General features: G+C 39.7%; 1 protein-coding gene across 1 annotated transcript; it reads left to right on the forward strand.

Moving 5' to 3' along the window:
* The first annotated feature begins 2,717 nt into the window (after positions 1 to 2,717).
* On the forward strand, positions 2,718 to 17,205 carry mrps16 (mitochondrial ribosomal protein S16). Its single transcript, XM_039756188.1, has 3 exons — positions 2,718 to 2,843; positions 15,795 to 16,055; positions 16,158 to 17,205. Exons 1-3 carry the CDS (start codon positions 2,831 to 2,833, stop codon positions 16,298 to 16,300), a joined length of 417 nt encoding a protein of 138 aa, XP_039612122.1. The 5' UTR covers positions 2,718 to 2,830; the 3' UTR covers positions 16,301 to 17,205.
* The last annotated feature ends 9,005 nt before the right edge of the window (positions 17,206 to 26,210 follow it).

The following is a 26,210-nucleotide window of genomic DNA, read 5'->3' on the forward strand; positions in this document are numbered from 1 at the left end:
TGATTTCAATCAGTCAAGTATGGGTTACACCAAAGAGTAATCAGATTTTTCAAATGGAAACTGTAAAGGACAGTAAATATTCGTTACAAGAATGACAATCCTGTGCAAATTTCTTAATAACAGCAAATTGTAAAATATTCATAAAAATTCACAAAGGACCCCAGAACAACATGTATGGGTAGCATAGAGGTATAGTCAGCAGCAGTGCTACATCATAGCTCCAGAGTCCTGGATCAAAATGCAAACTTGGTCACTGTACGTGTGTAATATTCTCCATTTACCCCTAGGGGTTTCAACCCACATCCTAATGACGTGCAGGTTACTGGGCACTCTGCATTAGCCACAATGAGTCAGAGTGCGTGTGGGTATTGTCGTGAATCAGCAGCCCGCGCAGTTCTGGTTTGTGTCTTGATCCCTGTTGCCATCAGGAAAGGCCCTGGACGCCCATTACTCTGTACTTTTGAATGAAAGTAAGAGGTTTTATTGTGTAAGCTGCGGAATATGAAATATTTAGAATTTCATCTCAAACCACAACACCATTAAGCACATGCAACCTCAAATGAACTATGGTACTTCGTTTAGTCATTAATAATATGGGAAACGTCCCTAAAAGATCCAGTTATTAGACATTCAGTTGGGCACTGAACAGATACCAGCCCTTTATGGGCCACCTGAATTAGTAGTAACAATGAATGTAAGATAGATAGATAGGGCACAATATTACAAATCTGTAGGAAAGACATTACACTATTGACGAACAGACTGTTAAATAGATGGATAGGAATCTTTTTTGTCAGGTGCACAGTGTACAGTGAAAGATTTACTTAAATGTGTTAATCAAAATGCAAACCACGGCAACTACAGATAGACAAATAAATTAACATTTTTTTTTTTGGAAAACATATTGTCCATGAAATACAAAATAATGCAGAAATACACAAAGCCAGCTACAAATAATGCTTTGGAAACATAACAAAGATAGTTCTATTTACTGGTGTCAATAGCCAATTGTAATAAACACTCTCGAAAACTATACTCAAGTTATCACGTATAATTACTTTACAGACTTGCAAGGTTTAAATTTCCTCCCACAAAGATTCTGAACAACTGAATCGGTTTTAGAACTAATAAGTCTCTTTTGACATTAGCGTATATGCATCTACGTTGTTGGAAAAAGCAGTCATTCATTTGTTGTATCTCATTTGATTTGAAAGGTCAGTCTAACCATAGACATAGAATTACTAGACGCCGCATGACCAGCAGCATCGTACGTCAACATCACAGCCATATTGCGAGTGGCACTGCTGTGGAGTGAAGTAATGGATAAAGATGCCTCATGCATGTGGTCCTTGGGATTGTACAAATCGCTGTACGCTCCAAACCAGATCCCAGGGGATTGCATTTCATAGGTAAGGATGAACAATTGTTTTGGTTATATTTGGCCATTAGAAAATCCCGTTTTATAATCTTAACACTAGCTACGCCAGGCTAAGCTAGCAAAGCTATGCATTTATGTGCTCAAGTTAGCCTCCAAATAAAGTTTTGGCTTAACTTATTTAGTCACTAACTATGTAGATTGTTGTTAGCTGTTAACAGCTAAAAAGCTGTCCTGTGATGTGTGTGAAGTTTGGTAACAGATGCTGTACCGGCATCATATGATCAAAGCTACCACTTGCTCACATTAAAAAACAAATGAAGTTTGATGATTCCTTCTGAGGGTCCAGTCAAGGTGGTCAAAGTAGCTGAGCGTGTTATCTGACAGTCGACATTAGGGCAAGCTGTCAGTGTATCTTTGATCAATCAGTTTGTTCGGGCTGATATTGGTTCAGATGATGTGTTTTTTTCTCAAGGATACACATTGAGGAAACACAGTTTGAAACTGACAACCGTCATTTTACGTTCATGTCTTTAGTTTTGTCTGTTTTCTACAAACTAAGACTGCACCATATTGCCAGACTGAATACTCTCAAATTACAGGATCTGAGTGAGCGAGAGGAAGTGTAAGTCTGTAGGAGATCAGTGAGGTAGGGGGAGCTTTAAATGTTAAGAGCGGTATTTTGTATTGTATTCAGTAGTGAACAGGGAGCCAGTGAAGCTGAGAGAGAGTAGGTGTAGTATGTTCATTGGATTTAGAACAGCAGGTTATTATCCTGGCAGCAGAATTTTGAAGAAGTTGTGTTTATGGATACGTTTTTGTGGGATGCCAGATAGAATAGCATTACAGTAATCTATATGTGAGGTGACTCGGGCATTAACCAATACTTCAGTACTGTGTTGCGTCAGAACAGGACGAAATCTAGAAATGTTTCGGAGATTGAAGAAGGCAGTCCGAGAAATGTTACTTATATGGGAAGAATTATTTAATAATAATAATTATTTTTTAATAATTGCCATTATTAGTGTATAAATGGATATAAACAATTGCATTTAAACGATTCGCCAAAATCTGTTGTATGTAAACGATACTGTTTTAAACGTTATTGTTTTTTCCATCAGAAAACCCGGTTTCCTCGTCTACCTGTATTAGTTTAAATGGCACTATTGCCACTCGCAATGTGGCGGATGCGCTGACGTATCGTGTCGACTGGGCAACACAGTGAATACGGCGTCTACCCATATATGTCGACAAGTCTAACAGTCACCGCCAACTTTATTTAAAACAGTATATTTAATTGCACGTGTCTTTATTTAAAAACCTACTGATAAACACAACCGGGTCGGAGGTTACAAAGATGGCGGCTGCCATGAAGGTCTAGTGATTGCTTGACGCGTTGTTTCTTGTTTGTGACCGGAGTACTTTAAGTAGTACTGTGTCGCTTTGGTTGCAGTCATGGTTCATCTATGTAAGTAAAATGCACAGTTCCTATAAGCTTCTCAGTAATGGTTAAAGGAACAATTGTGGTGAAGCCGGACGCGTGAGCGATGGCTGTGGTGCTAAAAGTGTTCAGAATGCCGAATGTTGAATTAACGAGTTTCACTTTCACGAATGCATTTTAAAACCACAGGGTTTCTAACATTTTTTTTAGTTGTATGCTTTGTAATATTACTTAAAAGACAAATTATTATTAGTGTTTAAATGTGACGTTTATTAAACTCAGAATCTCAATATCGCAAAGCAATTTTATAATGCTGTAATTACTTCAATGTGTCATACCGGAATTCTACTAGAGCGGGTATTTTGCAGACTTGAAGCGAACTCCTCGCGTTTAATGAGGTCGAGTTGTAGCTGTTCCAGGACCGCACTGACTTGATAAACGCGGCCAGAGAGCCTACTCGCACTCCGGCAACAGGACTTGTGTGGGGAGAGCAGTTTTCAAAAGTCATTTGCAAACTTCTTACGCTGCATCTTTGTAACCTTTATTGTTTTGTGTTATGGCCCGAGACCATTTATGATGATAACACATGCTAGAGACCCCTTGTTTACTTACTGGAAGATCACAGCATGTTTCACTCCCCCCTAAACCCCCTAACCGATATACCTTTCAGGGCTCCGCACAAACCTTTTCAGGCTTGCATTTTTACAGCCTGTATTTGGAATAATTCAGATGCAATGCAATTATATATCAGTTTAATAATGAAACTGTAACATAAAAGAATGTACAGTGCATCCGGAAAGTATTCACAGCACATCACTTTTTCTAAAACAGATTAAAAAGAATTTAGTAATAAAGGTTTTTATACAGTGCATCCGGAAAGTATTCACAGCGCATCACTTTTTCCACATTTTCTTATGTTACAGCCTTATTCCAAAATGTATTAAATTCATTTTTTTCCTCAGAATTCTACACACAACACCCCATAATGACAACGTGAAAAACTTTTACTTGAGATTTTTGCAAATTTATTAAAAATAAAAAAAAAAACTGAGAAATCACATGTACATAAGTATTCACAGCCTTTGCCATGAAGCTCAAAATTGAGCTCCGGTGCATCCTGTTTCCCTTGATCATCCTTGAGATGTTTCTGCAGCTTAATCGGAGTCCACCTGTGGTAAATTCAGTTGATTGGACATGATTTGGAAAGGCACACACCTGTCTATATAAGGTCCCACAGTTGACAGTTCATGTTAGAGCACAAAACAAGCATGAAGTCAAAGGAATTGTCTGTAGACATCAGAGACAGGATTGTCTCAAGGCACAAATCTGGGGAAGGTTACAGAAAAATTTCTGCTGCTTTGAAGGTCCCAATGAGCACAGTGGCCTCCATCATCCGTAAGTGGAAGAAGTTCGAAACCACCAGGACTCTTCCTAGAGCTAGCTGGCCATCTAAACTGAGTGATCGGGGGAGAAGGGCCTTAGTCAGGGAGGTGACCAAGAACCTGATGGTCACTCTGTCAGAGCTCCAGAGGTCCTCTGTGGAGAGAGAAGAACCTTCCAGAAGGACAGCCATCTCTGCAGCAATCCACCAATCAGGCCTGTATGGTAGGGTGGCCAGACGGAAGCCACTCCTTAGTAAAAGGCACATGGCAGCCCGCCTGGAGTTTGTCAAAAGGCACCTGAAGGACTCTCAGACCATGAGAAACAAAATTCTCTGGTCTGACGAGACAAAGATTGAACTCTTTGGTGTGAATGGCAGGTGTCACGTTTGGAGGAAACCAGGCCAATACCATCCCTACAGTGAAGCATGGTGGTGGCAGCATCATGCTGTGGGGATGCTTTTCAGTGGCAGGAACTGGGAGACTAGTCAGGATAAAGGGAAAGATGACTGCAGCAATGTACAGAGACATCCTGGATGAAAACCTGCTCCAGAGCGCTCTTGACCTCAGACTGGGGCGACGGTTCATCTTTCAGCAGGACAACAACTCTAAGCACACAGCCAAGATATCAAAGGAGTGACTTCAGGACAACTCTGTGAATGTCCTTGAGTGGCCCAGACTTGAATCTGATTGAACATCTCTGGAGAGATCTTAAAATGGCTGTGCACCAACCCTTCCCATTGAACCTGATGGAGCTTGAGAGGTGCTGTAAAGAGGAATGGGCGAAACTGGCCAAGGATAGGTGTGCCAAGCTTGTGGCATCATATTAAAAAAGACTTGAGGCTGTAATTGCTGCCAAAGGTGCATCGACAAAGTATTGAGCAAAGGCTGTGAATACTTATGTACATGTGATTTCTCAGTTTTTTTATTTTTAATAAATTTGCAAAAACCTCAAGTAAGCTTTTTCACGTTGTCATTATGGGATATTGTGTGTAGAATTCTGAGGAAAAAAATGAATTTAATCCATTTTGGAATAAGGCTGTAACATAAGAAAATGTGGAAAAAGTGATGCGCTGTGAATACTTTCCGGATGCACTGTATAAAAACCTTTATTACTAAATTCTTTTTAATCTGTTTTAGATTTTCTGGGAGGGGGAAGGAGGCTGCAGGTATCTGTGGTATTTGGGGTGAACTTCTCCAGGCTGGTGGTAAGGCTGTCCTCCTGGCTTTGCAAGCAATCTTTGCTTCCATTTGGGAGACTGGCATCATCCCAACTGACAGGAAAATGGGACTTGTTGTCCCTATCTGGAAAGGGAAGGGTGATTGCCTGGATTGCGGCAACTACAGGAGGATAACACTGCTCTCGGGTAAGGTCCTTGCTAGGGTCGTCCTCAGTAGGATCCGTGATCATTTGCTCACCTACCAGCGACCAGAACAGTATGGTTTTATGCCTAAGAAGTCTATCATTAACCTCATCCTGTCACTGAGGGCTCTCATGGAGTGCAAACGCGAATATCAGCAGAGTTTCTTTGCAACCTTTGTCGATTTTCATAAAGAGTTTGACTCCGTTGATCGAGCTGCCCTGTGGGACATCCTGAGGGTTTGCGGGAGCCCCTCGAGGTTGCTGGATATCATGGCTGGCCTGTACACTGGTACTGTGAGTGCTGTGCAGAGTGGAGGCAAAACCTCTGTGTTTTGTGCATTTAATTCTGGGGTTCTTCAGGGGTTTGTTCTTGCTCCTACTCTGTTCAATGCTTGTATGGACTGGGTGTTGGGCAAGGTCGTGGGATCCAGCAGTTCTGGGGCATCTGTTGGTGAAGAAAGATTTACGGATCTTGACTTTGCTGATGATGCTGTGATCTTCGCAGAGTCAACGGAGGCTCTGATCGGTGCGCTTGAGAGACTGAGTGTCTGGGCTTGCGAGTGTCCTAGATAAAAACCAAGATCCAAGCCTTTAATGACCTCTTGGGCACAGCCATTAGCAGTGTGTCTGTCTGCGGAGAGAGTGTTGACCTTGTCGAGAGGTTTACTTGCCTTGACAGTGACATTCATGTCTCTGGTGACTCCGACTATGAAGTCAGTAGATGGATTGGGAGAGGATGTGGCGGGTCATGAGGTCGCTGGAAAGGGGTGTGTGGCGCTCCCAATATCACTGCAGAAGGATGAAGGTCCAAGTCTTTAGAGTCCTGGTGCTTCCTGTCTTGCTATATGGTTGCGAGACATGGACGCTATCCAGTGACCTGAGACGAAGACTGGACTCCTTTGGTACTGTGTCTCTCCGGAAAATCCTTCGATACCATTGGTTTGACTTTGTGTCAAATGAGCGGTCCTCATGGAGTCCCAAATGAGGCACATTACCTGCATTGTGAGGGAGTGTCAGTTTTGGCACTACGGCCATGTGGTGCATTTCCCCGAGGGTGATAGGGCTCACAGGATCCTCATTGTTGGGGACTTGAGTGGTTGGACCAGGCCAAGGGGTCACTCACATAACATCTGGCTGCCGCAGATAGAGGGTCATTTCCAGAGGGTGGGACTGGACTGCGTGTCTGCCTGGGGGATTGCAAACTGGAATCCCGAGTTGTTTCGTCGTGTAGTGGGTTCGGCAACACACTGTATCAGTGCACACTCCCCGACTTGTTTGTTTTACCTGCTACTTCAGAGCATTTAAATCTTACCACCTAATGAAACAAATTAAAAACATGTAATTATGCCAGGCCTCGATCCCCAGTATATGGCAAGTACCACCAGTTGAACTGCAGTTTCCATGTTGTTCTGAGAGCCTTCAAAAACTAATCTGCAGACCTCTGCTTGCTTCTTCACTCATTCACACTTTCAAATTTTGGTAATCTTGCACCAAGTTCAAGATTAATATTTTTATTTTATGGAATAAGTCATTCAATTTTACTTAAGTGACACTACAATCTGTTTTATAATCTTGGTTTTAAGTTGTACTGTACACCTGTAAATGGAACTAAACTATTTTAACAAGCCTACACTATCAGAGTTGGCTTCTGTAAGGCATTGTTGAACCCAAAAAAATGAAAATAGTTCTCACACCATTGTATCTCTTAAAAAGATAAAGCTCCAGATCATAGTGGCATAAGCAACAGTACAGATTCCTTATAGATTGATAAATTATTAGTAATTAAAATTATAACCAGTGTAATATATTTTAATAGATTTTGTATACATACACACAGGCAAACATCAAGGAGTATTTTGGTAGCTTGTTATTTTGTAGGGTTTCTGAAATATCCATCTTTGTATCTTGTATACAAGATAATTATTACTTGTAAAATATATTAACATTTTATGAATTTTATTAACATTGCAGTACTTTGAAGAAGCAATCAAAACGAAGTGAAACAATCTGTCAAAAGAAAATTGTTTTTACTTGTATGTAAAGAAAGTTGTTCAAATTCAGGGTATTCTGCTGCTGTGTGCTTAAATGTCTTCTCACTTTTGTATCGCCAGGCGCCTTCACTTTAGTTCCATCACAGCTGACTTTTTTCTGACACCTGTTGAATTTCAGTATCTTTCATCCTTACACTTTAACTAACATCCACACAGCACGCTCATTGTGGCACCTATGGGTTCTGTTCTTTTTGTACCACCCTGTATTTGTGAGGGGTCTGTTGTTGATGATTGAATCTCTTCACACATTGTTTGGAGACTTTCATAGTTGTGTTTGTTGGTTAAGTATTGAGTTTAGAGTCTTTCTTATGCTTCTGATTTGTCTTGCTCATATTCCACCTTGATGAGAGGCTGATGGTGGGTTGAAAATCCATTTGATTTCTTTCTTCATCATGCCACTGCTAATTTTTTATCTTGGTCAAGAGTTTTAATTGCTCCATGTAGCTCTTTTTTGTTACGTTATCTGAGCACATGACTCTAACTTGCCCTCTTCTGCAAATTAATCAACGTGGGCAAAACGTATGCTATATGACACACAGCAACAAATAAACACAGTAGAAATCTTAAAAAAAAAAAAAAGCCTATTTACTAAACAGCAATTTCAAATCTGTCATCTTTTCTTTTTCCTATTAAAAGTGTAAGCAGCTGCATTTTAAACAAGCTCTCTGTCCAAACTCAAGCATTGCACGTTTTAATTTAAAGGACAAAATAAAGGTTTGAATTCCTTGAAGTAGCGTTTCTTGCTTTTTATCTAGTTGCACAGGATGACTACTTCTCTGGTCACTTTCTTCAGTTTATTACTCCACTTTCTTTAATGTAAAGGCTAATATACCAATCTCCTCTTATTCACTTATAAAACAAGCTTCCACTCTCTGCTCTTTGTTTACACTGCAGGGCATCTGCTGCAAAAGGAAAACACTGCATAAAGCTTAGAAAAGCAGAGGCTGAAAATATTGTTTTTTCTGATAGGCCTTTTTCCCAATCATTGATCAAGTCCTTTTTAGTGAAAATCATTTGATATTGATCGGGGGTGGCAATCATTTGGATCATCCCTAATTGATTGCAGGTTGCTTTAATCAGTAAAAGTAAGACATTGCAGCACATCTTAAGTGGAACAGCCACATTTAGTAGCAGACAAATGCAATCACTTGTTTAGTACTGAGCTTGGTGAAATAACGCAGAATCCCAGGATTCAGTGGCATGAGCTATGCTGTGCTCGCAAGCACATCACTTTTCTGCCTTTTAAAGAAAGGTACAGATGCCTTTCATGTAACTCATATGGTACTAGTCATATTATAGCAGGGATTGCATTTGGTTTAATATTAATCTTTTAAATAATACTTTTTGAAAATCTTTTTATTAGGCTTCATGCCTTTATCCAGATTGACTGATAATATTTGAGATACAATTGGTTAGGTTTCTTTTGTTTGTTTCTTTCCAGAACAGAGGTAGGTGAAGTGACTTGCTCATGGTCACACAGTGTCAGTAGCAGAATTTCAACCCATGACCTCAGGGTTTGAAGTCCTAGGTCTAAAGCCTTACCCACTGCCACACTGCATGCCTGTTTAATAGTGTCTGTAGTTTTGCACTGCAGACATTGTTCAAAACTTACTGCAAGCTGAAAATAAAAGGGGCAACAATGTTTAATTACAATGAATAACAGTAGAGAGCATGACATTTAACAATTGCAGTTGATGGAGCTTGTTGCCTTGAGGATGTCAGATAAGATGTCAAGAAATTCCAGGGGGTAGCAGGTTACATGACTACCTTACAATTTTTCATTAGTTACAAATTTCTAACTGTGCAGTCAAGTAATTTTGACAGCAATTTAATATGCTGTGTGACAGTAGTTTTACAGTTGGTCAAAGCATGTGTTCAGTTGTGCTTGGTGTCACCATTTAAAATACTGGTATCCAGTTATTCAAATATTAAAAAATGCACAGTTTGAACAATTTAAATACATGAAAAACATTCGGAGCCTCCTCTCAGAGATGTACATGTTTTTCTGTGCAAAATGAAAGACGAGATACTGTAGATCTGGAAATCCTAAACTCAATGAATGTTACATTCCAGAGTAGCAGGGAACATCCAGGAGTTTAGGTGCATGAGCTACAAGTATTTCAAAACAAAATCACAGCATTGTACATATAAGTAACATGTTTGTTTTCTAAAACTACGAGAAGTGACCACATATAACCAAGAACTTCAGTTACATTTCATGAGTAGGAGTGCAGGAGTGAGTTTAAATTGAGATTCAAAGTGAAAATAGTTGAGTTGCAGATAACTGTACTGAACTCTGAACAGATGTTTTGTCATTTGACATTTCCTACCATGAATCGTCTGCATAAAAATGAAATCCTTTATAAACAAAAATAATTGGGAATCAACAATAAATATAATGCTGAGAGAATACAAGAACAGACTGTCCAACAGAAATGTGTATGAGTTAACAATGACTCGGAGTCCTGCCACGTGCAAAAGTTCGCTGATGACACTGCTATTGTGGGCTGCATCAGGAGTGGGCAGGAGGAGGAGTACAGAAAGTTAATCAAAGACTTTGTTAAATGGTGCGACTCAAACCACTTACACCTTAACACCAGCAAGACCAAGGAGCTGGTGGTGGATTTTAGGAGGCCCAGACCCCTCATGGACCCTCTGCAGACCTTTAAATATCTGGGAGTGCAGCTGGATGACAAATTGGACTGGACTGCCAATACTCATGCTCTGTGTAAGAAAGGTCAGAGCAGACTATACTTTCTGAGAAGGTTGGCATCCTTCAACATCTGCAGTAAGATGCTGCAGATGTTCTACCAGACGGTTGTGGCGAGTGCCCTCTTCTACGCGGTGGTGTGTTGGGGTGGCAGCATAAAGATGAAAGACGCCTCACGCCTGGACAAACTTGTTAAGGCAGGAAGGCTCTATTGTAGGATTAAAGTTGGACAGTTTAACATCTGTGGCAGAGCGACGGGCACTAAGCAAACTCCTGTCAATCATGAAGAATCCACTGCATCCACTTAACAGGATCATCTCCAGACAGAGGAGTAGCTTCAGTGACAGACTAAAGAGATTGTTTCTCCCCCACACTATGCGACTCTTCAATTCCACCTGGGGGAGTAAATGCGAACATTAATTTTATTTTAATTCTTTTCATTTTTATTATTATTTAATTTAATATTGTTTCTTTGTATCAGTATACTGCTGCTGGATTATGTGAATTTCCCCTTGGGATTAATAAAGTATCTATCTATCAATAATTACAACTGCAGATATGTTAAGACAGTCAAGGAGATGCTTGTACACTTCTATACATGTCACTATTAAAGCAGACCTGTTAAATTGATAAATGGTTCTGGTGGCCACTGGTAGATGTTATATACAATATATTAGACATGTAAAGACCAAATATTTTATGGTGTAGGGAACATTGGCTAAATGTCTTATGTTGAATTGTGCAGCATGGCTCTCTTAATTCACAAGTAAGGTCTTTAAAAAAGTACAGAAAATTGTAGTGCTGGCTCATCTCAAGAGCCTGGTGAGGAGGAGAGACGGCAGTTAATTTTAATTAGAGAGAATTGTTTTTCTATGCACGTCATCAGTACATATCACATCATAAATGATATATGGTATGGAATGTACCATTTTATTACACAGTATGATGCAAGTGGTAGCAGAATTTGTATTGGACCTTTTTTCTGTCACTAAATGTAAGAGTTTGTTTTATTTTATTGGGACTTCCTATAGGTGGAGACAGATATTGAGGATTAACACATTCAAGTTTTTATCACTGTAGAAGAAATATCTTCTTATATAAATGTGTTACACAATATAAATGCCTAGCTTTACTTTTCTACAAGCTTGGTTAAGGTTAGAGCTGGGTGAAGGTTAGTCATTTAAGCTGTAATTTTTTATTCTATTTCTTTGAAAAAATGTCATCTAATAAAATACCAACATAGCTGAAGGGTATTGATTCTTAAAACCACCACTCACTGTATGGTGATTTTTCAAAAGGTGGGTTCGCAAGCTCAAGCTGTATTTTTCAATCCCCCACCCACCCATTCTTCTTACAGCCTTACTCTATATTTGCTTATCCTCACTTGCTTTATATCTTCATTGAGCTATGAGAATTTTTTTATTGCTTTAAATACTCCACTGTTACTTCAATCTTGTGTCCTGCACTGTTTATATTAGTGGTTTTCAGAAGCACAAATTATATTTAAAAAAATTTTGCAACAAAAATGTGTGATTCAGGCAGCACCATGACACAGTACCAGTGCTGCTAGCTTGCAATAAGGAGAGTGGAATTCACATACCCGGTGGTTCTTATGTTGAGTTTATTTTTTCTCTCCATTTCCTTGTGGGTTTCCTCCCAGAGTCTCACACAGGTTAGGTGAACTGGTGTTACTAAATTGGCTGTAGTGCATGTATGTGTGTTCACCCTGAAATGAACTGGTGCTCTGTCCAGAAGTTTTACTCGCCTTGTGTCCTGAAAATGCTGAGAGGCTTCAGCTGCCTTAACCCAGAACTAGGTAATTTTGTTGAGAGGATGGATGATGTATGTTTAAAATTAGTTCATATTATTAAGTTTTTAAATAACATCTCAAATGTAGTTTCAGGTAATAGTCTCTTTGGATGAATATGAAAATAAGGTTTTGTCCCAAAAAGACAAAGTTTTTAAAATCTTGTTTTATCTGCATTAATACAACTACAAAGTGATGAACACAGCAAAGGCTTACCTGGCACATACTTCTATCCTAATCCTATGCGGACTCCAGGTATGAGTAATGACTGAAGTTAAGGAGAGGTCTGTTCTGTGGCCAATCTGGGTGAGTCCACAGGCATAAGGAGTAGAAATATCTACTCGCTCTGTGTTTGTGAGGTAGCTTGAAACGAATACAGCAAAGGCCTTGTCATTTCAAATGGTCTTTTCAGAGTTGCTTTTCTGTAGCAGTTATCAACCATTTTGTGTTTCTTTTTAACATTTATAATGCAAATATCTCAAACCTAGGAAAATAATTTGTTGGTAAACTTGATTTGAAACATGTTTATTACAAAACCAGATTGAAAAGATTTATTTGTGCAAAAAATGTTTAGAAAAGTATCCTGAATATGCTGTATTTTTACTATTTCTAGTGCTTCTAAAGTAATATTTTAATTTGGATTTTGTTAACATTAATTTAGGTATTTTTTTAATATTTAATTTTAATGTAACTACTGAAAAGAAAATATTCATATTACATTTGTTATAAAAACAGGCAGTTATTAATAAAGGATGACATAATTCTTCATAACACCATGCTGAAATCCACCCTCCATTGTATTTGCGTGCAAAAGAATCCTGCCAGCTTAGTCCCATTCAAAATAAAAATTGTACCCAGATTAGGTGGGAAAATGATTCAGGCTTCCCTCCAAGTAGAAAATTCTGGTAATATTATTGTAATTTGGAAGTAGTAAATGGTTGTGGTCTTAAGTTTAAAACCTATTCAGAGATGGATTCTTTTTGTTATGCATTATGGGACAATCATGAATGCATATGGGCAATCTATGAACTGTAACTCATTCTAACATTTATCATATTTTAGTCTGTTTTCTTTAGGTTTGTGCCTTCAACATAAAAAGGCATAACTTAATCAAAATATACTGTATATAACACTTTTCACAGAGCATCCCAAAGATTGAGAGGTTGGGTTGATCTGTGCTTCATAATTGATGTACTGTATATAAATGCGGGTGTTTGAGTGAGTATGTCCTGTGATGGACTGGTGTCTTATATAAGAAAATATGTATGCCATCTACATTGAATAGAAAATAAATAAATAAAAACACTGACAGGTAACTTGGGCTGTTGAAATAAATAGCTTTTTAAGTCAGTAGTAGAGTCATAGGGAAAAAAGAAGATATAAAGGAAGCCAGCATAGTCAAGCCAGTCAAGAGATGAGAAACTTAAAGCACCAGGAGTGATGCTTGGTTCACAGGCAGCTGTGCCATCATTCCATTTTTTTTTCTTTTTCATGGTCACTTCAACTTTACTTCTTCATCCAAAGGACAGACCTTTAAGTTTAACTGGAGACTGTAAATTTGTAGGCGTCATGGTGGTGCAGTGGGTAGCACTGCTGCCTCGCAGTTAGGAGACCCGGGTTCACTTCCCACATGGAGTTTGCATGTTGTCCCCATGTCTGTGTGGGTTTCCTCCCAAAGTCTAGGTGCATTGGCGATTCTAAATTATCCCTAGTGTGTGCTTGGTGTGTGGGTGTATGCAGTGGGCTGGCACCCTGCCTGGGGTTTGCTTCCTGCCTTGCTCCCTGTGTTGGCTAGGATTGGCTCCAGAGGACCCCCGTGACCCTGTAGTTAGGATATAGCGGTTTGGATAATGGATGGATGGGTGTTAATTTGTCCTGTGGGTGGACTAGAACCATATCCAGGGGTTGATTCCTGGATTATAACCAGTTGTGCCATTGCAAAATCTGGATTAAGCAGGTTTCAGTACTAAATGAATGGATTTTAAATAATTCGGCAGATATTGCATACATATCAGTAATATCAAAAGATGTTCTTGTAGGACACATGGCAATGGGAGGTGCCGTTTCAATATGCTTTACTCTATTAGGTCACCCTATCAACTGAAATGAATATGAAACTAATGCCTTAACAACGGTGACGTAATGAAAATGTTTGCATTGTTCCCTGTTGACTTATTTTTTCCGTTGAACATCATTTCATACAGTGTGGTAATTTCACATCACACTAATTAATCGCGTGACTTGCATGAATTGTGTTTTTTTAATTAAGTGAAGCAAAGTATCACAACAGTAAGGAATGCAAGGTGTGTTGTTGCTTTTAAGGGAGTGCACTTAAACTCCTAAACTGCAATTTAATTTCTTATGGTAATGATTAAACAATGATGGCATAACTAATCACAGCGTGCAGTAACCATGACAATCTCTCTCTAATGAGAAATTAAATAAAGCACTGGCATGATACACCAATGTTCTGAATATTGTGTTTGATACCCCCTTATGATATACAGTACAGCTAGTGTTAATACATCTCTATATTATTAAAAAAAAAAAAAATTGGGAGGGAGATTAGGGAGAAGAGACGTGATCTTTTCAGAAGACAATTTGAAGTCCTGCGAGAGAGACTTTAACTTGCGACAAGCAAAACGCGCAGCTCACCAACAGCAGAAAGCCAGCAGATGATCTGACTGCTTCTCCTTGCATGTGTTCAGCCACCCTAAAACACCCATGCCCCCCAACCCCCTGCTTCACAACGCGAGTGGCAGAGACACGAAGTGGCAAAAGACGGCTGCTGTACAGGCTTTAAAATGTTCGATGGGCAGCGCGACAGCAGCAGCAGGAGGACAGCTGATGATCCAATGGCATCTTCTTAGCATACGTTCAGCCGACACCCTTCACAACGCGAGCATTGTACGTTCCTGCGAGAAAGAGATTTGACCATGACCGGAAGGACAAGTATTGTTTTTACAATGTCGCATGAGACAAGGCAGTGAGACATCATTTAAAACAAGTCCACGGACATCTAACCTAGCAGTTGTTGGAATGCTTTTGGCAGACACGCTTCATGTGCTTCCAGCTCTTAAAACAATGACAAGAAAAGCATGCAGCTCGCCAGCAACAAAAAGCCAGCAGATGATCCGATCACTTCTCCTTAGCATGCATTCAAACACCCTAACCCCGCCCCCAATCTCCCAACCCCCACTACCCTTCACAGCGCAAGTAGCAGAGACACGAAGTGGCAAAAGGACAGCTGCTGTACAGGCTTTGAAATGATCGGGCAGCAAGACAAGCAGAACAGGCAGCTCACCATCAGCAGAAAGACAGCAGATGATCCGACCGCTTCTTCTTAGCGTGCGTTTAGCCGCACTCTGTTCACAGTGCGAGCAGCATTATATGCCCTGCAGAGAAAGAGATTTAACCACACCCGGGGCTGGAAATAAAGAACAAGCATTGTTTTTACAAAAGTTTTAAAGTAAAAGTGAAAATAATTCATATGTAACAATTCCCATGAAAATAACAATCTCTTTAAATAGTATATCCGGTAAACCAAACCTGGGGATGGGTGAGCAAAGCGAGCAGGGGCGGAGCCCCCTAGTATAGTAAAATGTAATTTAGTTTACTATCTTATCGAGTTGCCTTTTCTGACTGGTTTGTTTTTTCCTCCCCTCCAGCACTACAGCTCCTGAAGCACTATCATGGTGGACATGTTGCAATTCGTCTAGCCCTGGGTGGCTGTGTTAACAGACCCTTCTACCGAATTGTTGCAGCCTACAACAAGCGTGCCAGAGATGGAAAATATATTGAACAGCTGGGATCATATGATCCATTACCCAACATCTACAATGAAAAGCTTGTTAGCTTCAATTATGACAGAATAAAATACTGGCTGGCCTGTGGTGCTCATCCCACAAAGCCTGTGGCCAAACTTTTAGGTAAGTTTTCCCTAGCATTGTGAGCAATATCTTTCTATAATTCAGTTTGCCAGTATATCACATTAGTTTAAAACTGTGAAAATCTTATTCATGTTTGTCCAGGACTTGCAGGCTTTTTTCCTCTTCACCCCATGACTGTCACCAATGCTGAGCGTTTGAGGAGAATAAGTGAAACAAAGTCTATACAGCCCCCTGCTGCTGAGGAGGGTCAAAAAACAGAGCAGCAGCCAACTGAAAGTGCATGAGTTTGACCAAGGCCAACTGCACTGACTGTTTTGAAGACTTTTAATTGTAAACTGAAAAAAAATTGGCCTTTCCACACTTAGATTGACTGGACATGTCAACCAAGGTTTGGGAAATATGCATGCAGAACCTGAAGTAGTAATGATCTGATGTTCTCAAATAAAACCCAGGTTAAGCAAGGTTTGTTTGATTGAAAAGAGATTCTGTTCAACTTGTACACACAATGATGTATGAGGTGAGACAAAAAAATAACCAGACTGGGCTTGGGGCTTTCCTAGAAAACCATCTGGAGGTCGGCTGGACATGAATCATAAAACTATATCCCCTCCTACACGCCCTCTCAAAACGCTTGTCCGGCTAGGTGTATCCTGTGAAGAGACCAGTCAGTGTTTGCATAATAGTCACTACACAAGTTGCCACAACATTGTCAGGTGAAAAAAAGCAAACAGCGAGACAAGACAACGCTCCTGCATTTTTTGACTGACAAAAACATTCCCGTCCTCGGTCATCCTCCCTGTTCGCCCAATTCAGCTCCCAGTGATTTTTACTTGTTCCCAAAAATCAAAAGTGACCTGAAGGGAACACATTTTTCTTCAATGTATAAAGTGAAAACAGAAACGGCAAGCCTGTTGAAGAGCATCAAGCAACAAGACTTTCAGCACTGTTTTAATCAATGGAAGATACGTATGGAGTGGTGTAAAGATCAGGAGCGGTATATAGGAGGTGACCATGTTTAGAATGCTGTAATTCATCAATAATTTTAGTTTTTTTTCCCCCAATCCAGTTATTTTTGTGTCTCGCCTCGTATTTTTAGAATTCAGAATGTTAATTGGTTAACTGAAAAATGAGTAAGAAGTTAACGTAATTACCAATCAAATGAAAATTAAAACCTCAAGATTACTGATTGCGTGAGGAGTCTCTTGTGAACTCTGTATTTGGTAGAAATACGTTTTGACAGAATTTTTGGCACTTCAATTACATTCACTAAATCAGTGTCATTTTTTATACTGGCCTATTGCAAATTTCAGGCACTCTCAATCAACTTGTGGGTTAATAACACATTTCTCAAAAGAAGTAGGTTGTAAGTTTGACTTGTGCTGTCAGGATCATGTGCAATCTCTATTATTTAAAAAAAAAAAAAATCTTGGAAAGGAAAAGCAGGGCAACGAGACGTGATCTTCTTGGAAGTTCTCGGAAGACACTTAAAAGACCCACAAGATGCAAACAATATCAAATAAGAGCACGGTCAGCAAACCACTCAGTCATGTAAAGGTACGTAGCACACACAGATCCTGTGCTCTCAGCACATATAAAGCATATAAGAACAATATGTTCTAGATGAAATGTCAACGACTAAGCAAAGAAGGAAGAGCAGCGTGGAGAATAGAGACCCCAAAGCGTTGGAGAGAAAAAAAAGGCAGATAAGAGATTATGAAAGCAGTGAAATTCGAAAGGCTCAGACAAATGATGGCGCGATACACATGCAAAGAAAGGTAAAGAATATGAAAGCAGTAAAATCTGAAAGTATTGTAGCGTCCCAGCCAGGTTGAAGCCTTTTTTGTTTTAAGTGACTGTTTGGTCCGATTGAGGGAGGGTGGAGTACAGCACGGAAGACTGATAGCGGGGTATTGATTGATACGGTAAAGGTGGACGAGACCCAGGGGATGAGGGGATGGAGAGGGTGCTAGAAAGTTGTTTGGGTTTACGAAGTCGGCGATTGTTCAAGTAAAACTTTTGTGACACTTTATTACGTCAGTTGCTACAGTATCAAAAAAAAGATAGTAAAGATCACAGCGCAAACAAAAGGAAATTGATCATCAGGACCAGATGTAATTGAAAAAATAGCAGGACAAAGCGAGGTCAGAAATAAAAGGCAAAGAGTAGACCACAAAGTCTTTTCACCTTTACATCATTCAATGCACAAAACGTAGATTTACACAATAATGGACCATACACTATGAGAATCTGTGGTCCCGCAACAGTTAAAGCAACGACAAGTTTAATTTCAAAGAAAACACAATTCGGTCCGGTGTATATTTTGATCATGGAGAAGCAATCTTGAAGAAAAGGTAATTCCAAATATTGTTTTTAATGAAGCTTTAAAGTAAAAGTGCAAATAATGAAATTGAAACAATTCCAAAGGGAAAAAAAAGAATCTTTTAAAATTGTATATCCGATTACCCACGAGAGACACTTTAACTTGCTCCCAGCTCTTAAAACAATGACAAGTGACAAGCAAAACACACAGCTCGCAGCAGATGATCCGACCACTTCTCCTTGTGTGCGTTCAGCCACCCTAACCCCCCCCTCCCTTCACAACGCGAGAAGCAGAGACACGAAGTGGCAAAAAGGACAGTGGCTGTACAGGCTTTTTGGCAGACATGCATCATGTGCTCCCGCTGTTAAAAGAACAACATGCGACAAGCAGAACAGGCAGCTCGCCAGCAGCAGAAAGACAGCAGATGATCCAACAGCATCTCCTTAGCGTGCATTCAGCCACCCCCAACCCCAACCTACCCCGTCATAACGCGAGCAGCGTTATATGTCCTGCGACAAAGAGATGTAACCACACCCGGGAATAAACGACAAGTATTGTTTTTACAAAAGTTTTTAAACTAAAAGTGAAAATAATGCATATGTAACAATTCCCATGAAAATAGCAATCTCTTTAAATTGTATATCCGGTAAACCAAACACGGGGGTGGGTGAGCAAAGTGAGCAGGGGTCGGAGCCCCCTGGTATTTCATTGTTTCTATTTTTTTTTTTCTCCCCTCAATAGAAACGTAACTGAGTATTAATCCTAGCTTTCATTTTTGTCTCTTTGAAATTAAGTCAAACTCCTGTACTTTTCCCCCCATTCCTTTTTTGTGCAATCCTAGCACATCTTCAGATTATAGTTTCAGCTGAGAGTGATATTTCCTAACCGGGATGACGGGGACATGTTGGGTTAACATTAAGCACTTGGACCCAAAGTTCCAGTTAGGTTTTATCTAACTACATGTTTTGACTGTTTTTTTTTCCCCCTTCAGGATCCATGGAGTACCGTAAAGTAATTTGAAATCAATTTAGGCTTTGACATTGTTTTTCTTTAATATATTGTAGACTTTCTTTGTTCTACCTTGCCAGAAAAAAAACAGCTTTTGTTAAGTGCTCTTGAAACTGTTGGCTGATTTTAAACTCCGTTTTCAAGTCTTCTTTGATGTCACCCGATATTTGTATTTGCCCAGCTGATCGAACAATTATTTGAATATTTTTTAGATAATCAACACCCAGATCTTTCTGTGTGTGTAAAAAAAAAAATATATATATATATATATATTGCTTGCTTTGGAAGCTTATTACTCTTCACGGGTCTTTACTTAGTTTTGTCATTATAGGAAAAGTATCACCAGTGAATGCTGTAATCAGTGGTAAATAATTGATGCTCCCATTTTAAGAGAAGCCATAATTGCTGTGTCCGTGGTTTAATCTCAAGCTAGTTGCCCAACACCGCATCGGGTGCCCAAAACTGTAGCTTGTCGAATGTGTGTCATGTTGAACTACTTACCTAACTGACAGGAACCACCAGTGGAGGAAGCTAAACCCACTTCTTAAAATGCAAACTATGCCTATGATTAAGCAAATGTATTCCAATCCTTTGTTTCTTTAACTCAAATGCCAACCAAAAAGAAAATGGCTTGCCAGTGCTTGCATCAAGAATCAATATTTTTATTTATATGAACTTCAGTCCCACAACAATGACTCTTATCCAGCCTTACTATAAATATATTTTTTTTAATAGGCAACATTCTCCTTTGGTGTATTATACTTGGGGCGAAAAAATACTGAATATTAAATGGTGAAGGAATTTTCTTACACTCACCTTGCATCTGATTTTTCACATAAAAATGTCTGGCACCAAGCAATTCTAAAAGCGAATACCATGAATGCTAGTGTCCAATCTAAACACAAAAAAAAAGACTTGGGGTGTTCTACTGTGTTAGAAATTGTGTTCATGTTTACATTTAAGTATTTAAAAAGTAAATGGCCATGTTTTGCAGTTCAGTTTACTGTATTTGTTTTGTAGGATTGGCCCCATGAATTTTTGCTAAGGACTCCCCACATTTGCCCCCACATCCTGTGACAAACCCCTACAACTTTACAAAACAACAGTGAATTCGTTGAGAACATTGATCATCAAGCTGTCCTTCCATGTCAGTCCTGTATTGACTGCCTATTTGGAGATTTGGGTTATGATATCCGTATCCATCTTTTAATATTGGAGATTTCCAACAATACATCAAATGTTTTTTTTGGCTGTTTATCAAACCCAAGGCGTTTTACAGTTTTGCAAGTTTAGAAATTGTACTATTCAGTCTTTAATAAATGTGGTTTATAAAATATGCACTCTGATAGGGCCAACAATTCCTTGTTTGTTGTTTCACTTTGTGGTTTTCCCTGAATAATAAAATTCCACTAGCATGCACCTAGCTGGGGTGTGGTGTTTGGATCTAACAGTGCTCTGAATTGTTTCCCTCACCAGTTTGGGCCAGTCCGTCAGTGGAGGAGCAGGTGTGCCTTGTATAATGGAAGACAAACAACTGGCCCTTGGTAACTGGATTGTGACTAAAGCCCGATTAGAAACTCCTGGTGGCAAGTAATGAGCCGGTCACAGAGACTAAGCTTGGCCAGTTTTCGTTTGTGTGGTGTTTTATGGTGGCTGATGGCATAAGGTGACAAGTTGTGTCGCATTTGCCAATTTTACACATTTCTCACCAAGGAGCTGCCCTCTGAGTACATTGTTTAATATGGTCATTTACAAAGGTTAAATGTGTTTTCAGATGAGAGAGAGAGAGATTGATGACCCCTGTCCAAGGCCCTGTCATACTTGTACTGCCACCATCACTGCAGCTTGTGCGATTTGGTGGATAATACCCAACTGCTGCTTCAGGTTCACTTTGCTTTGCAAGGACTAGTTTAGTCTGAGATGGGAGCATTAAGAATAAGTGCTTAATCCATAAGCCATTTAATTGAGAAAGTGTATGAGATGGGTGTCCAATGAAAATTGAATATATGAACACCTACCATGTGTTCATGTGATCAACATGTCATCAATAGATCTTTGGCCTGTTTGTGGCTTTTTGTGATTTGATTCTTTTTTTAATTTGTTTATGCAGCTTTGAACATTGTGTTCCATACTGTTTTTCATGTTTGTTATTTCATTAAACCTGGAATTGCCTTGTTCTGATCGGAGTGGGTGTTTTTACAAATTATGGAGTCACAGCCAAGGTGCTAGCAGTGTGAGAAGGGAGAAACTGGCCAGGATTCCCACCTTGGCTTCAATGGTGACATCTGGTTCTGGTATCCAGATGTGAATGTGGTGGCGAATTTCACTTGGTAGCGCAATGCAGTACAATTAGTGACACAGCATTTTCTCAACTGACTGTCACGCAGGAATACTGTACTTTAAAAGTAAACACTGATATACAAAAGTATTTTATGTTTCTGTGCCAGGGTACAAATGTTTACGTAATCTTGCTGTTATTACTTTCATGCTACCAGAGTTACTTTGTTGCTTATCTGCAACTCCATAAGTTGTGCGAAGTGGCATTAGCACTGCTGCTGTTACTGAATGTTTTAATTAAGAATGTACCAAAAAGGGCAGCTAATGGGAAGTCGTGGCAAATAAAGCTACCAGAAAGTGGTTTAAAAAAGCACAGTTTGAGTGTGTCCTTGGTGTAACTCCACATACCCAGTAATCGCTGCAGTTCATAAAGTTCAAGGATGATGACGTAGTTTGACTGAAAAATGCAAAAATGGAGGGATAATAACAGAAAGTTGAAACAGCACTGATAGAAACCAACAAAGCAACTCCTGTGCCCTCCACGTTTTCCTAGATGGCTCTCTTGAATTTCCCCCCTCCCCAAGTACAAGTCTAAGGCCAGCAGTGGCCCAGGCCAGCATATCCTTTCTGTCGGTGGAGCCTTCATGCAGCTGATTTTCAAACTGGAGACTCCTCCGTCTTAGTGTGGGTTTTTTGGTCAAGTCCCCTAATCACTTTGGTGGTTGGGCTGCCCTTTAGCAGCCTGGAGGACTTGTACTAGACCCCTGTCACTCCTGTATGACATAGGGGTCTGGTACAAGTCCTCCAGGCTGCTATCACTCCCGTGTGACATCACATACCCTCAAAGGTTTTAGTTGCCCCACAGCACTTCCGGCATCCACAGTGATTTTCAGTGGCCTGTACTCACCGTCAAATACCCTCCATTTTCTTGGCACTACGTCTGCTTCTGGTATACCTTTACCAGTCCATTTGGGTTTCACCAGCATTAAAAACCAAGATTAAAACACTGGGCCAGAATTTGGGCTGGAGCAGCTGCAGTTTTCTTTGCACCCAGGCTCTTAATGAGTGCCTTGCCCTAAATGGAACTTCAACAGTGCACCTTTACCTCTTTGACGCTACATTACAACTGACCCAGGTTTTATAGGCTACACTTGGCCTCCTAACATTCAAGGCTGGTTACTTATTTCTTTCTCAAAAATGAATCGTGATGCTGAAAGACACCAGGATAGCAGTGTACTGTTCAAATCTAATCAGTTGTCATCTTTGAAACTCGCCATGAATTTCAGCAGCTTAGCAGTATGGGTGATAGGGCCTTTTCTTCGGTGGTGCCGAGGCTGTGGAATTCTCTCCCTAAATACCTGAGAGCCCCACAGTCGACTGATGCTTTTCAACGAAACCTAAAAACTTATCTTTTTAGAAAGGCATTTTGTTAAATTATTTCTATAGATTATCTTGTTTGTTAATTTATTCTTATTTTGTAGCACTTTGAGATTGTTAAATATAAAGTACAATATAAATTAAATTTATTATTTATTATTAAGAATGGAGAACAAAACACTTTCTGAATTGTTTGGGCTTTAAAATGAACACATTGGAAACAATAACAATCCTCTTTGTATACAGCCACAGAAATTCTCTTTTTAATTAGATAGCAGTTTATAACAATTTTAGAGTTCTTAGGATCAGGGTTGATGTTTGTGTGAAGACAGATATACTCTAACTAACAAGGCTGAAAGGGCAAATAAGAACATCAAGTTTGAGGAACAAGAGGAGACCATCCAGTTCACCAGTCTTGTTTGACCACATAAGGCTAAGATCCCCCCATCTCTCATCCAGTTACTTTTTAAAGGTCACCAAGGTGTCCTCTGCGTGTGATTTAGAAAGTTTTTTCCAAGCCAGCAGCTGATCGAGCAAAGAGGAGGTAAAAAAAAAAAAAAAACTATTTGTTTCCCATTGTATCACCATTTAAGAGGGGCTTGCGGAGGAGCGAGTGTGTCTCCTTGTGGTGCGTTCAGCCCCCCTCTTCACAACGCGATTGGCAGAGACGTTAAGTGGCTGGCGAGCGAAGTGAACAGGGGGAAAACCCCTAGTGTGACAATAAACCAGAGACGCACAGCCTATTTTGAAAAAGCCAGCATTGCTGTCCACCTGCTTATTGTCATTAACTTCACTATACGAATTAACAGCCCAGCATTAACCAATTTTTGAAATAAGAAAAAAATGCAGACAGAATAAAACAAAAACACAATGGAACACAAAGAACTGCGACTTTTTTTCCCCCCATAGCTCATGGACATGCTGTTTCTATTAGAATGTGAGAGGAAGACGCCGCTTTTTAGTCACGGACTTTAGACTTTGATATACCGCATTTGGTGCTGTCCTGTGCTATAGGTGCACACGATACACCCCACCCAAGCCCCCCTTCTGTGGGCTCTTTCCTCAATCCGAATGTCCAAGCCCTTACAAACAGAACACAAGTTAAAGAAGAACACAGAATACACGGACAAACGGACGCCATTCAGCTCCCACAAGCTAAAAAGTTATCTCCACTTTTACACAAGGAAACCGCGGCCGTTACAACACACGGTACTTCAAGCTTTTGGTTTGCTGTTTCATCACGTTCTTCCATTGGCTCGTCTTTCAGTTTGTCATGCTTTTTTCTTTCTTTCAATAGTACGTTTCTTTTGGTTTGGATTTCCACATTACAACACCTCTGACTATGTTTTCCACTTCGTTTTATTTGAGGTACAAACAAACACACTCGGTATCAGCAGCTCCTTATCTTTCGCATCCATTGGTGGTGCCTACGAGTTCAGAGTTCATATTCAAGTTTATCTTTATCAGGTGAGCTACAGCCCTTTTGAATCTCTTTTATTTGACAACCGTAGGTCTGGATGTTCCACCACTTAATTCATACTTAGTAGTTTCAATTCTGTTATTTCTAATTGAGATGGTAGCATTATCTAATTTGAGCGTAGTTTCCAGCAAGCACCTCCAGTCTTTATCAGAAAGGAGCTTTTGGGAGACAGTAGTTGTATTAAAATTTAAAAGAGACGGTTGTGCAGATCTTCCATTTCTTACAAATGGATAAATGTCGGAAAGTGTGGTAAGTGCTGTCCAACTTCTTTTCTGGGGATTCACCTACAAACCTGAGTGGTTTTTCATTCCACCTACCATTATCATCTGTCTGTTATACTGGACTGTGTTTGAACCTTTTACTGGTTTGTACGCAGCATTTTGTTGGGTTTCTTTTTGTTCAGTGTTAATTAAATAAATATCACTGTTGGGAAATTTGGTTGGACTTTTGCTTGCACATTGTTTTAACATTTTTTTCCTTCTTTGTTTAATACACTCTTTATTGTCGGTTCATTTCAGCTGCTCTGTGTGCAAGTGTGTTCAAGCCGGGGCTCGGCTGGGTGCGTTCTTGGGTTCCCCAAATAAACAAACCAAACACTGTTTTAGGATGGCGTGAAGCTATGCATCTTGCAACCACTACCACTAAGTCATCAACATGCCCCGCTAATTACGGTTGTACTGCAGTTTATAATATTTGTCATTCATAATAAATACATTTCATATGACAGTCAGAGTATAATTAGTGGGGTAAATAAAAGACAAAATTGGACACTAAAGCTCATCAGCCAGCCAATTCTGACCTAATGCACTGTAAGCTATTTGCTATTTATTTAAGTTAGATTAAATGTTTGCCTACATCTGTATTAGTGCATAGTCTATGGGAGGTTCTTATAACCCCCACAAGTTGAATTGAAATGGAATATTCTAACTATTTCTTGTCCCTCTAATTGCAGATTAGTCTCAGTTAGTGACCTGCCTTGCCGTAAGTAAGGCATGGAGGGCACACGGCCTTATCGTGCTCAGTTGTATGTAATGCAACGTGCTCTATTGAACCTGCAGTGCCATACGTGTAGAGCGTGCTGAAGAAGAAGTAAAGCATCTTTAAGTATGACTGATGTTTGACAAGAAAAGCCAAGTTTAGAGAAAAAAAAATGTTCTCATTTTCTGCCATTTATTCTATGTGTGTAACAGTCTTTTTCTTTATTCTTGTGTGGACTATTTGCTTTGAATTTTCACTGAATCTTTTGAGAAGTCAAGCAAAATGACACCTTTTATTGGCTAACTAAAAAGATTACAATATGCAAGCTTTCGAGGCAACTCAGGCCCCTTCTTCAGGCAAGATGTAATACAGAAACTGGAGTTCCCTGGGTTTATATACACACTAGGACAAGAAACAACATTGATAAATCTTTAAGTGAGAAACCTTAAATGTAAAAAAAATAATAGCCCTCTTCAGGCTAAGATTCATTTAACAAAAGAGAAGAACAATGTATGGTCAAGATCTTTGATAAGATAACTGTCCAACAAAGTCTTTTGAAGTTTCTGGTGAGTTTTTCCATACAATGTGGATCTGTAGTCAGGTTGTCTGTGTCAGTCTGAGAGATGCAAACAATCCTCATACCTGGCCATAAAACTCTTGTCTCTGTTCAAACCTTGTTGTAATGGATTCAATTTTAGTATGAGTTTGACTTCCCATTCTTTTCTCAACGACTGAATCTTTTAAAACAAACTTT

This window comes from Polypterus senegalus, chromosome 6 (assembly GCF_016835505.1).
Source record: "Polypterus senegalus isolate Bchr_013 chromosome 6, ASM1683550v1, whole genome shotgun sequence".
In the NCBI taxonomy this organism is placed as follows: Eukaryota; Metazoa; Chordata; class Cladistia; order Polypteriformes; family Polypteridae; genus Polypterus; species Polypterus senegalus.

Coding starts and splice junctions, on each gene's coding strand:
- mrps16 (XM_039756188.1), top strand. Junction 16,056..16,157: donor GCCTGTGGCCAAACTTTTAG/GTAAGTTTTCCC, acceptor ATGTTTGTCCAG/GACTTGCAGGCTTTTTTCCT.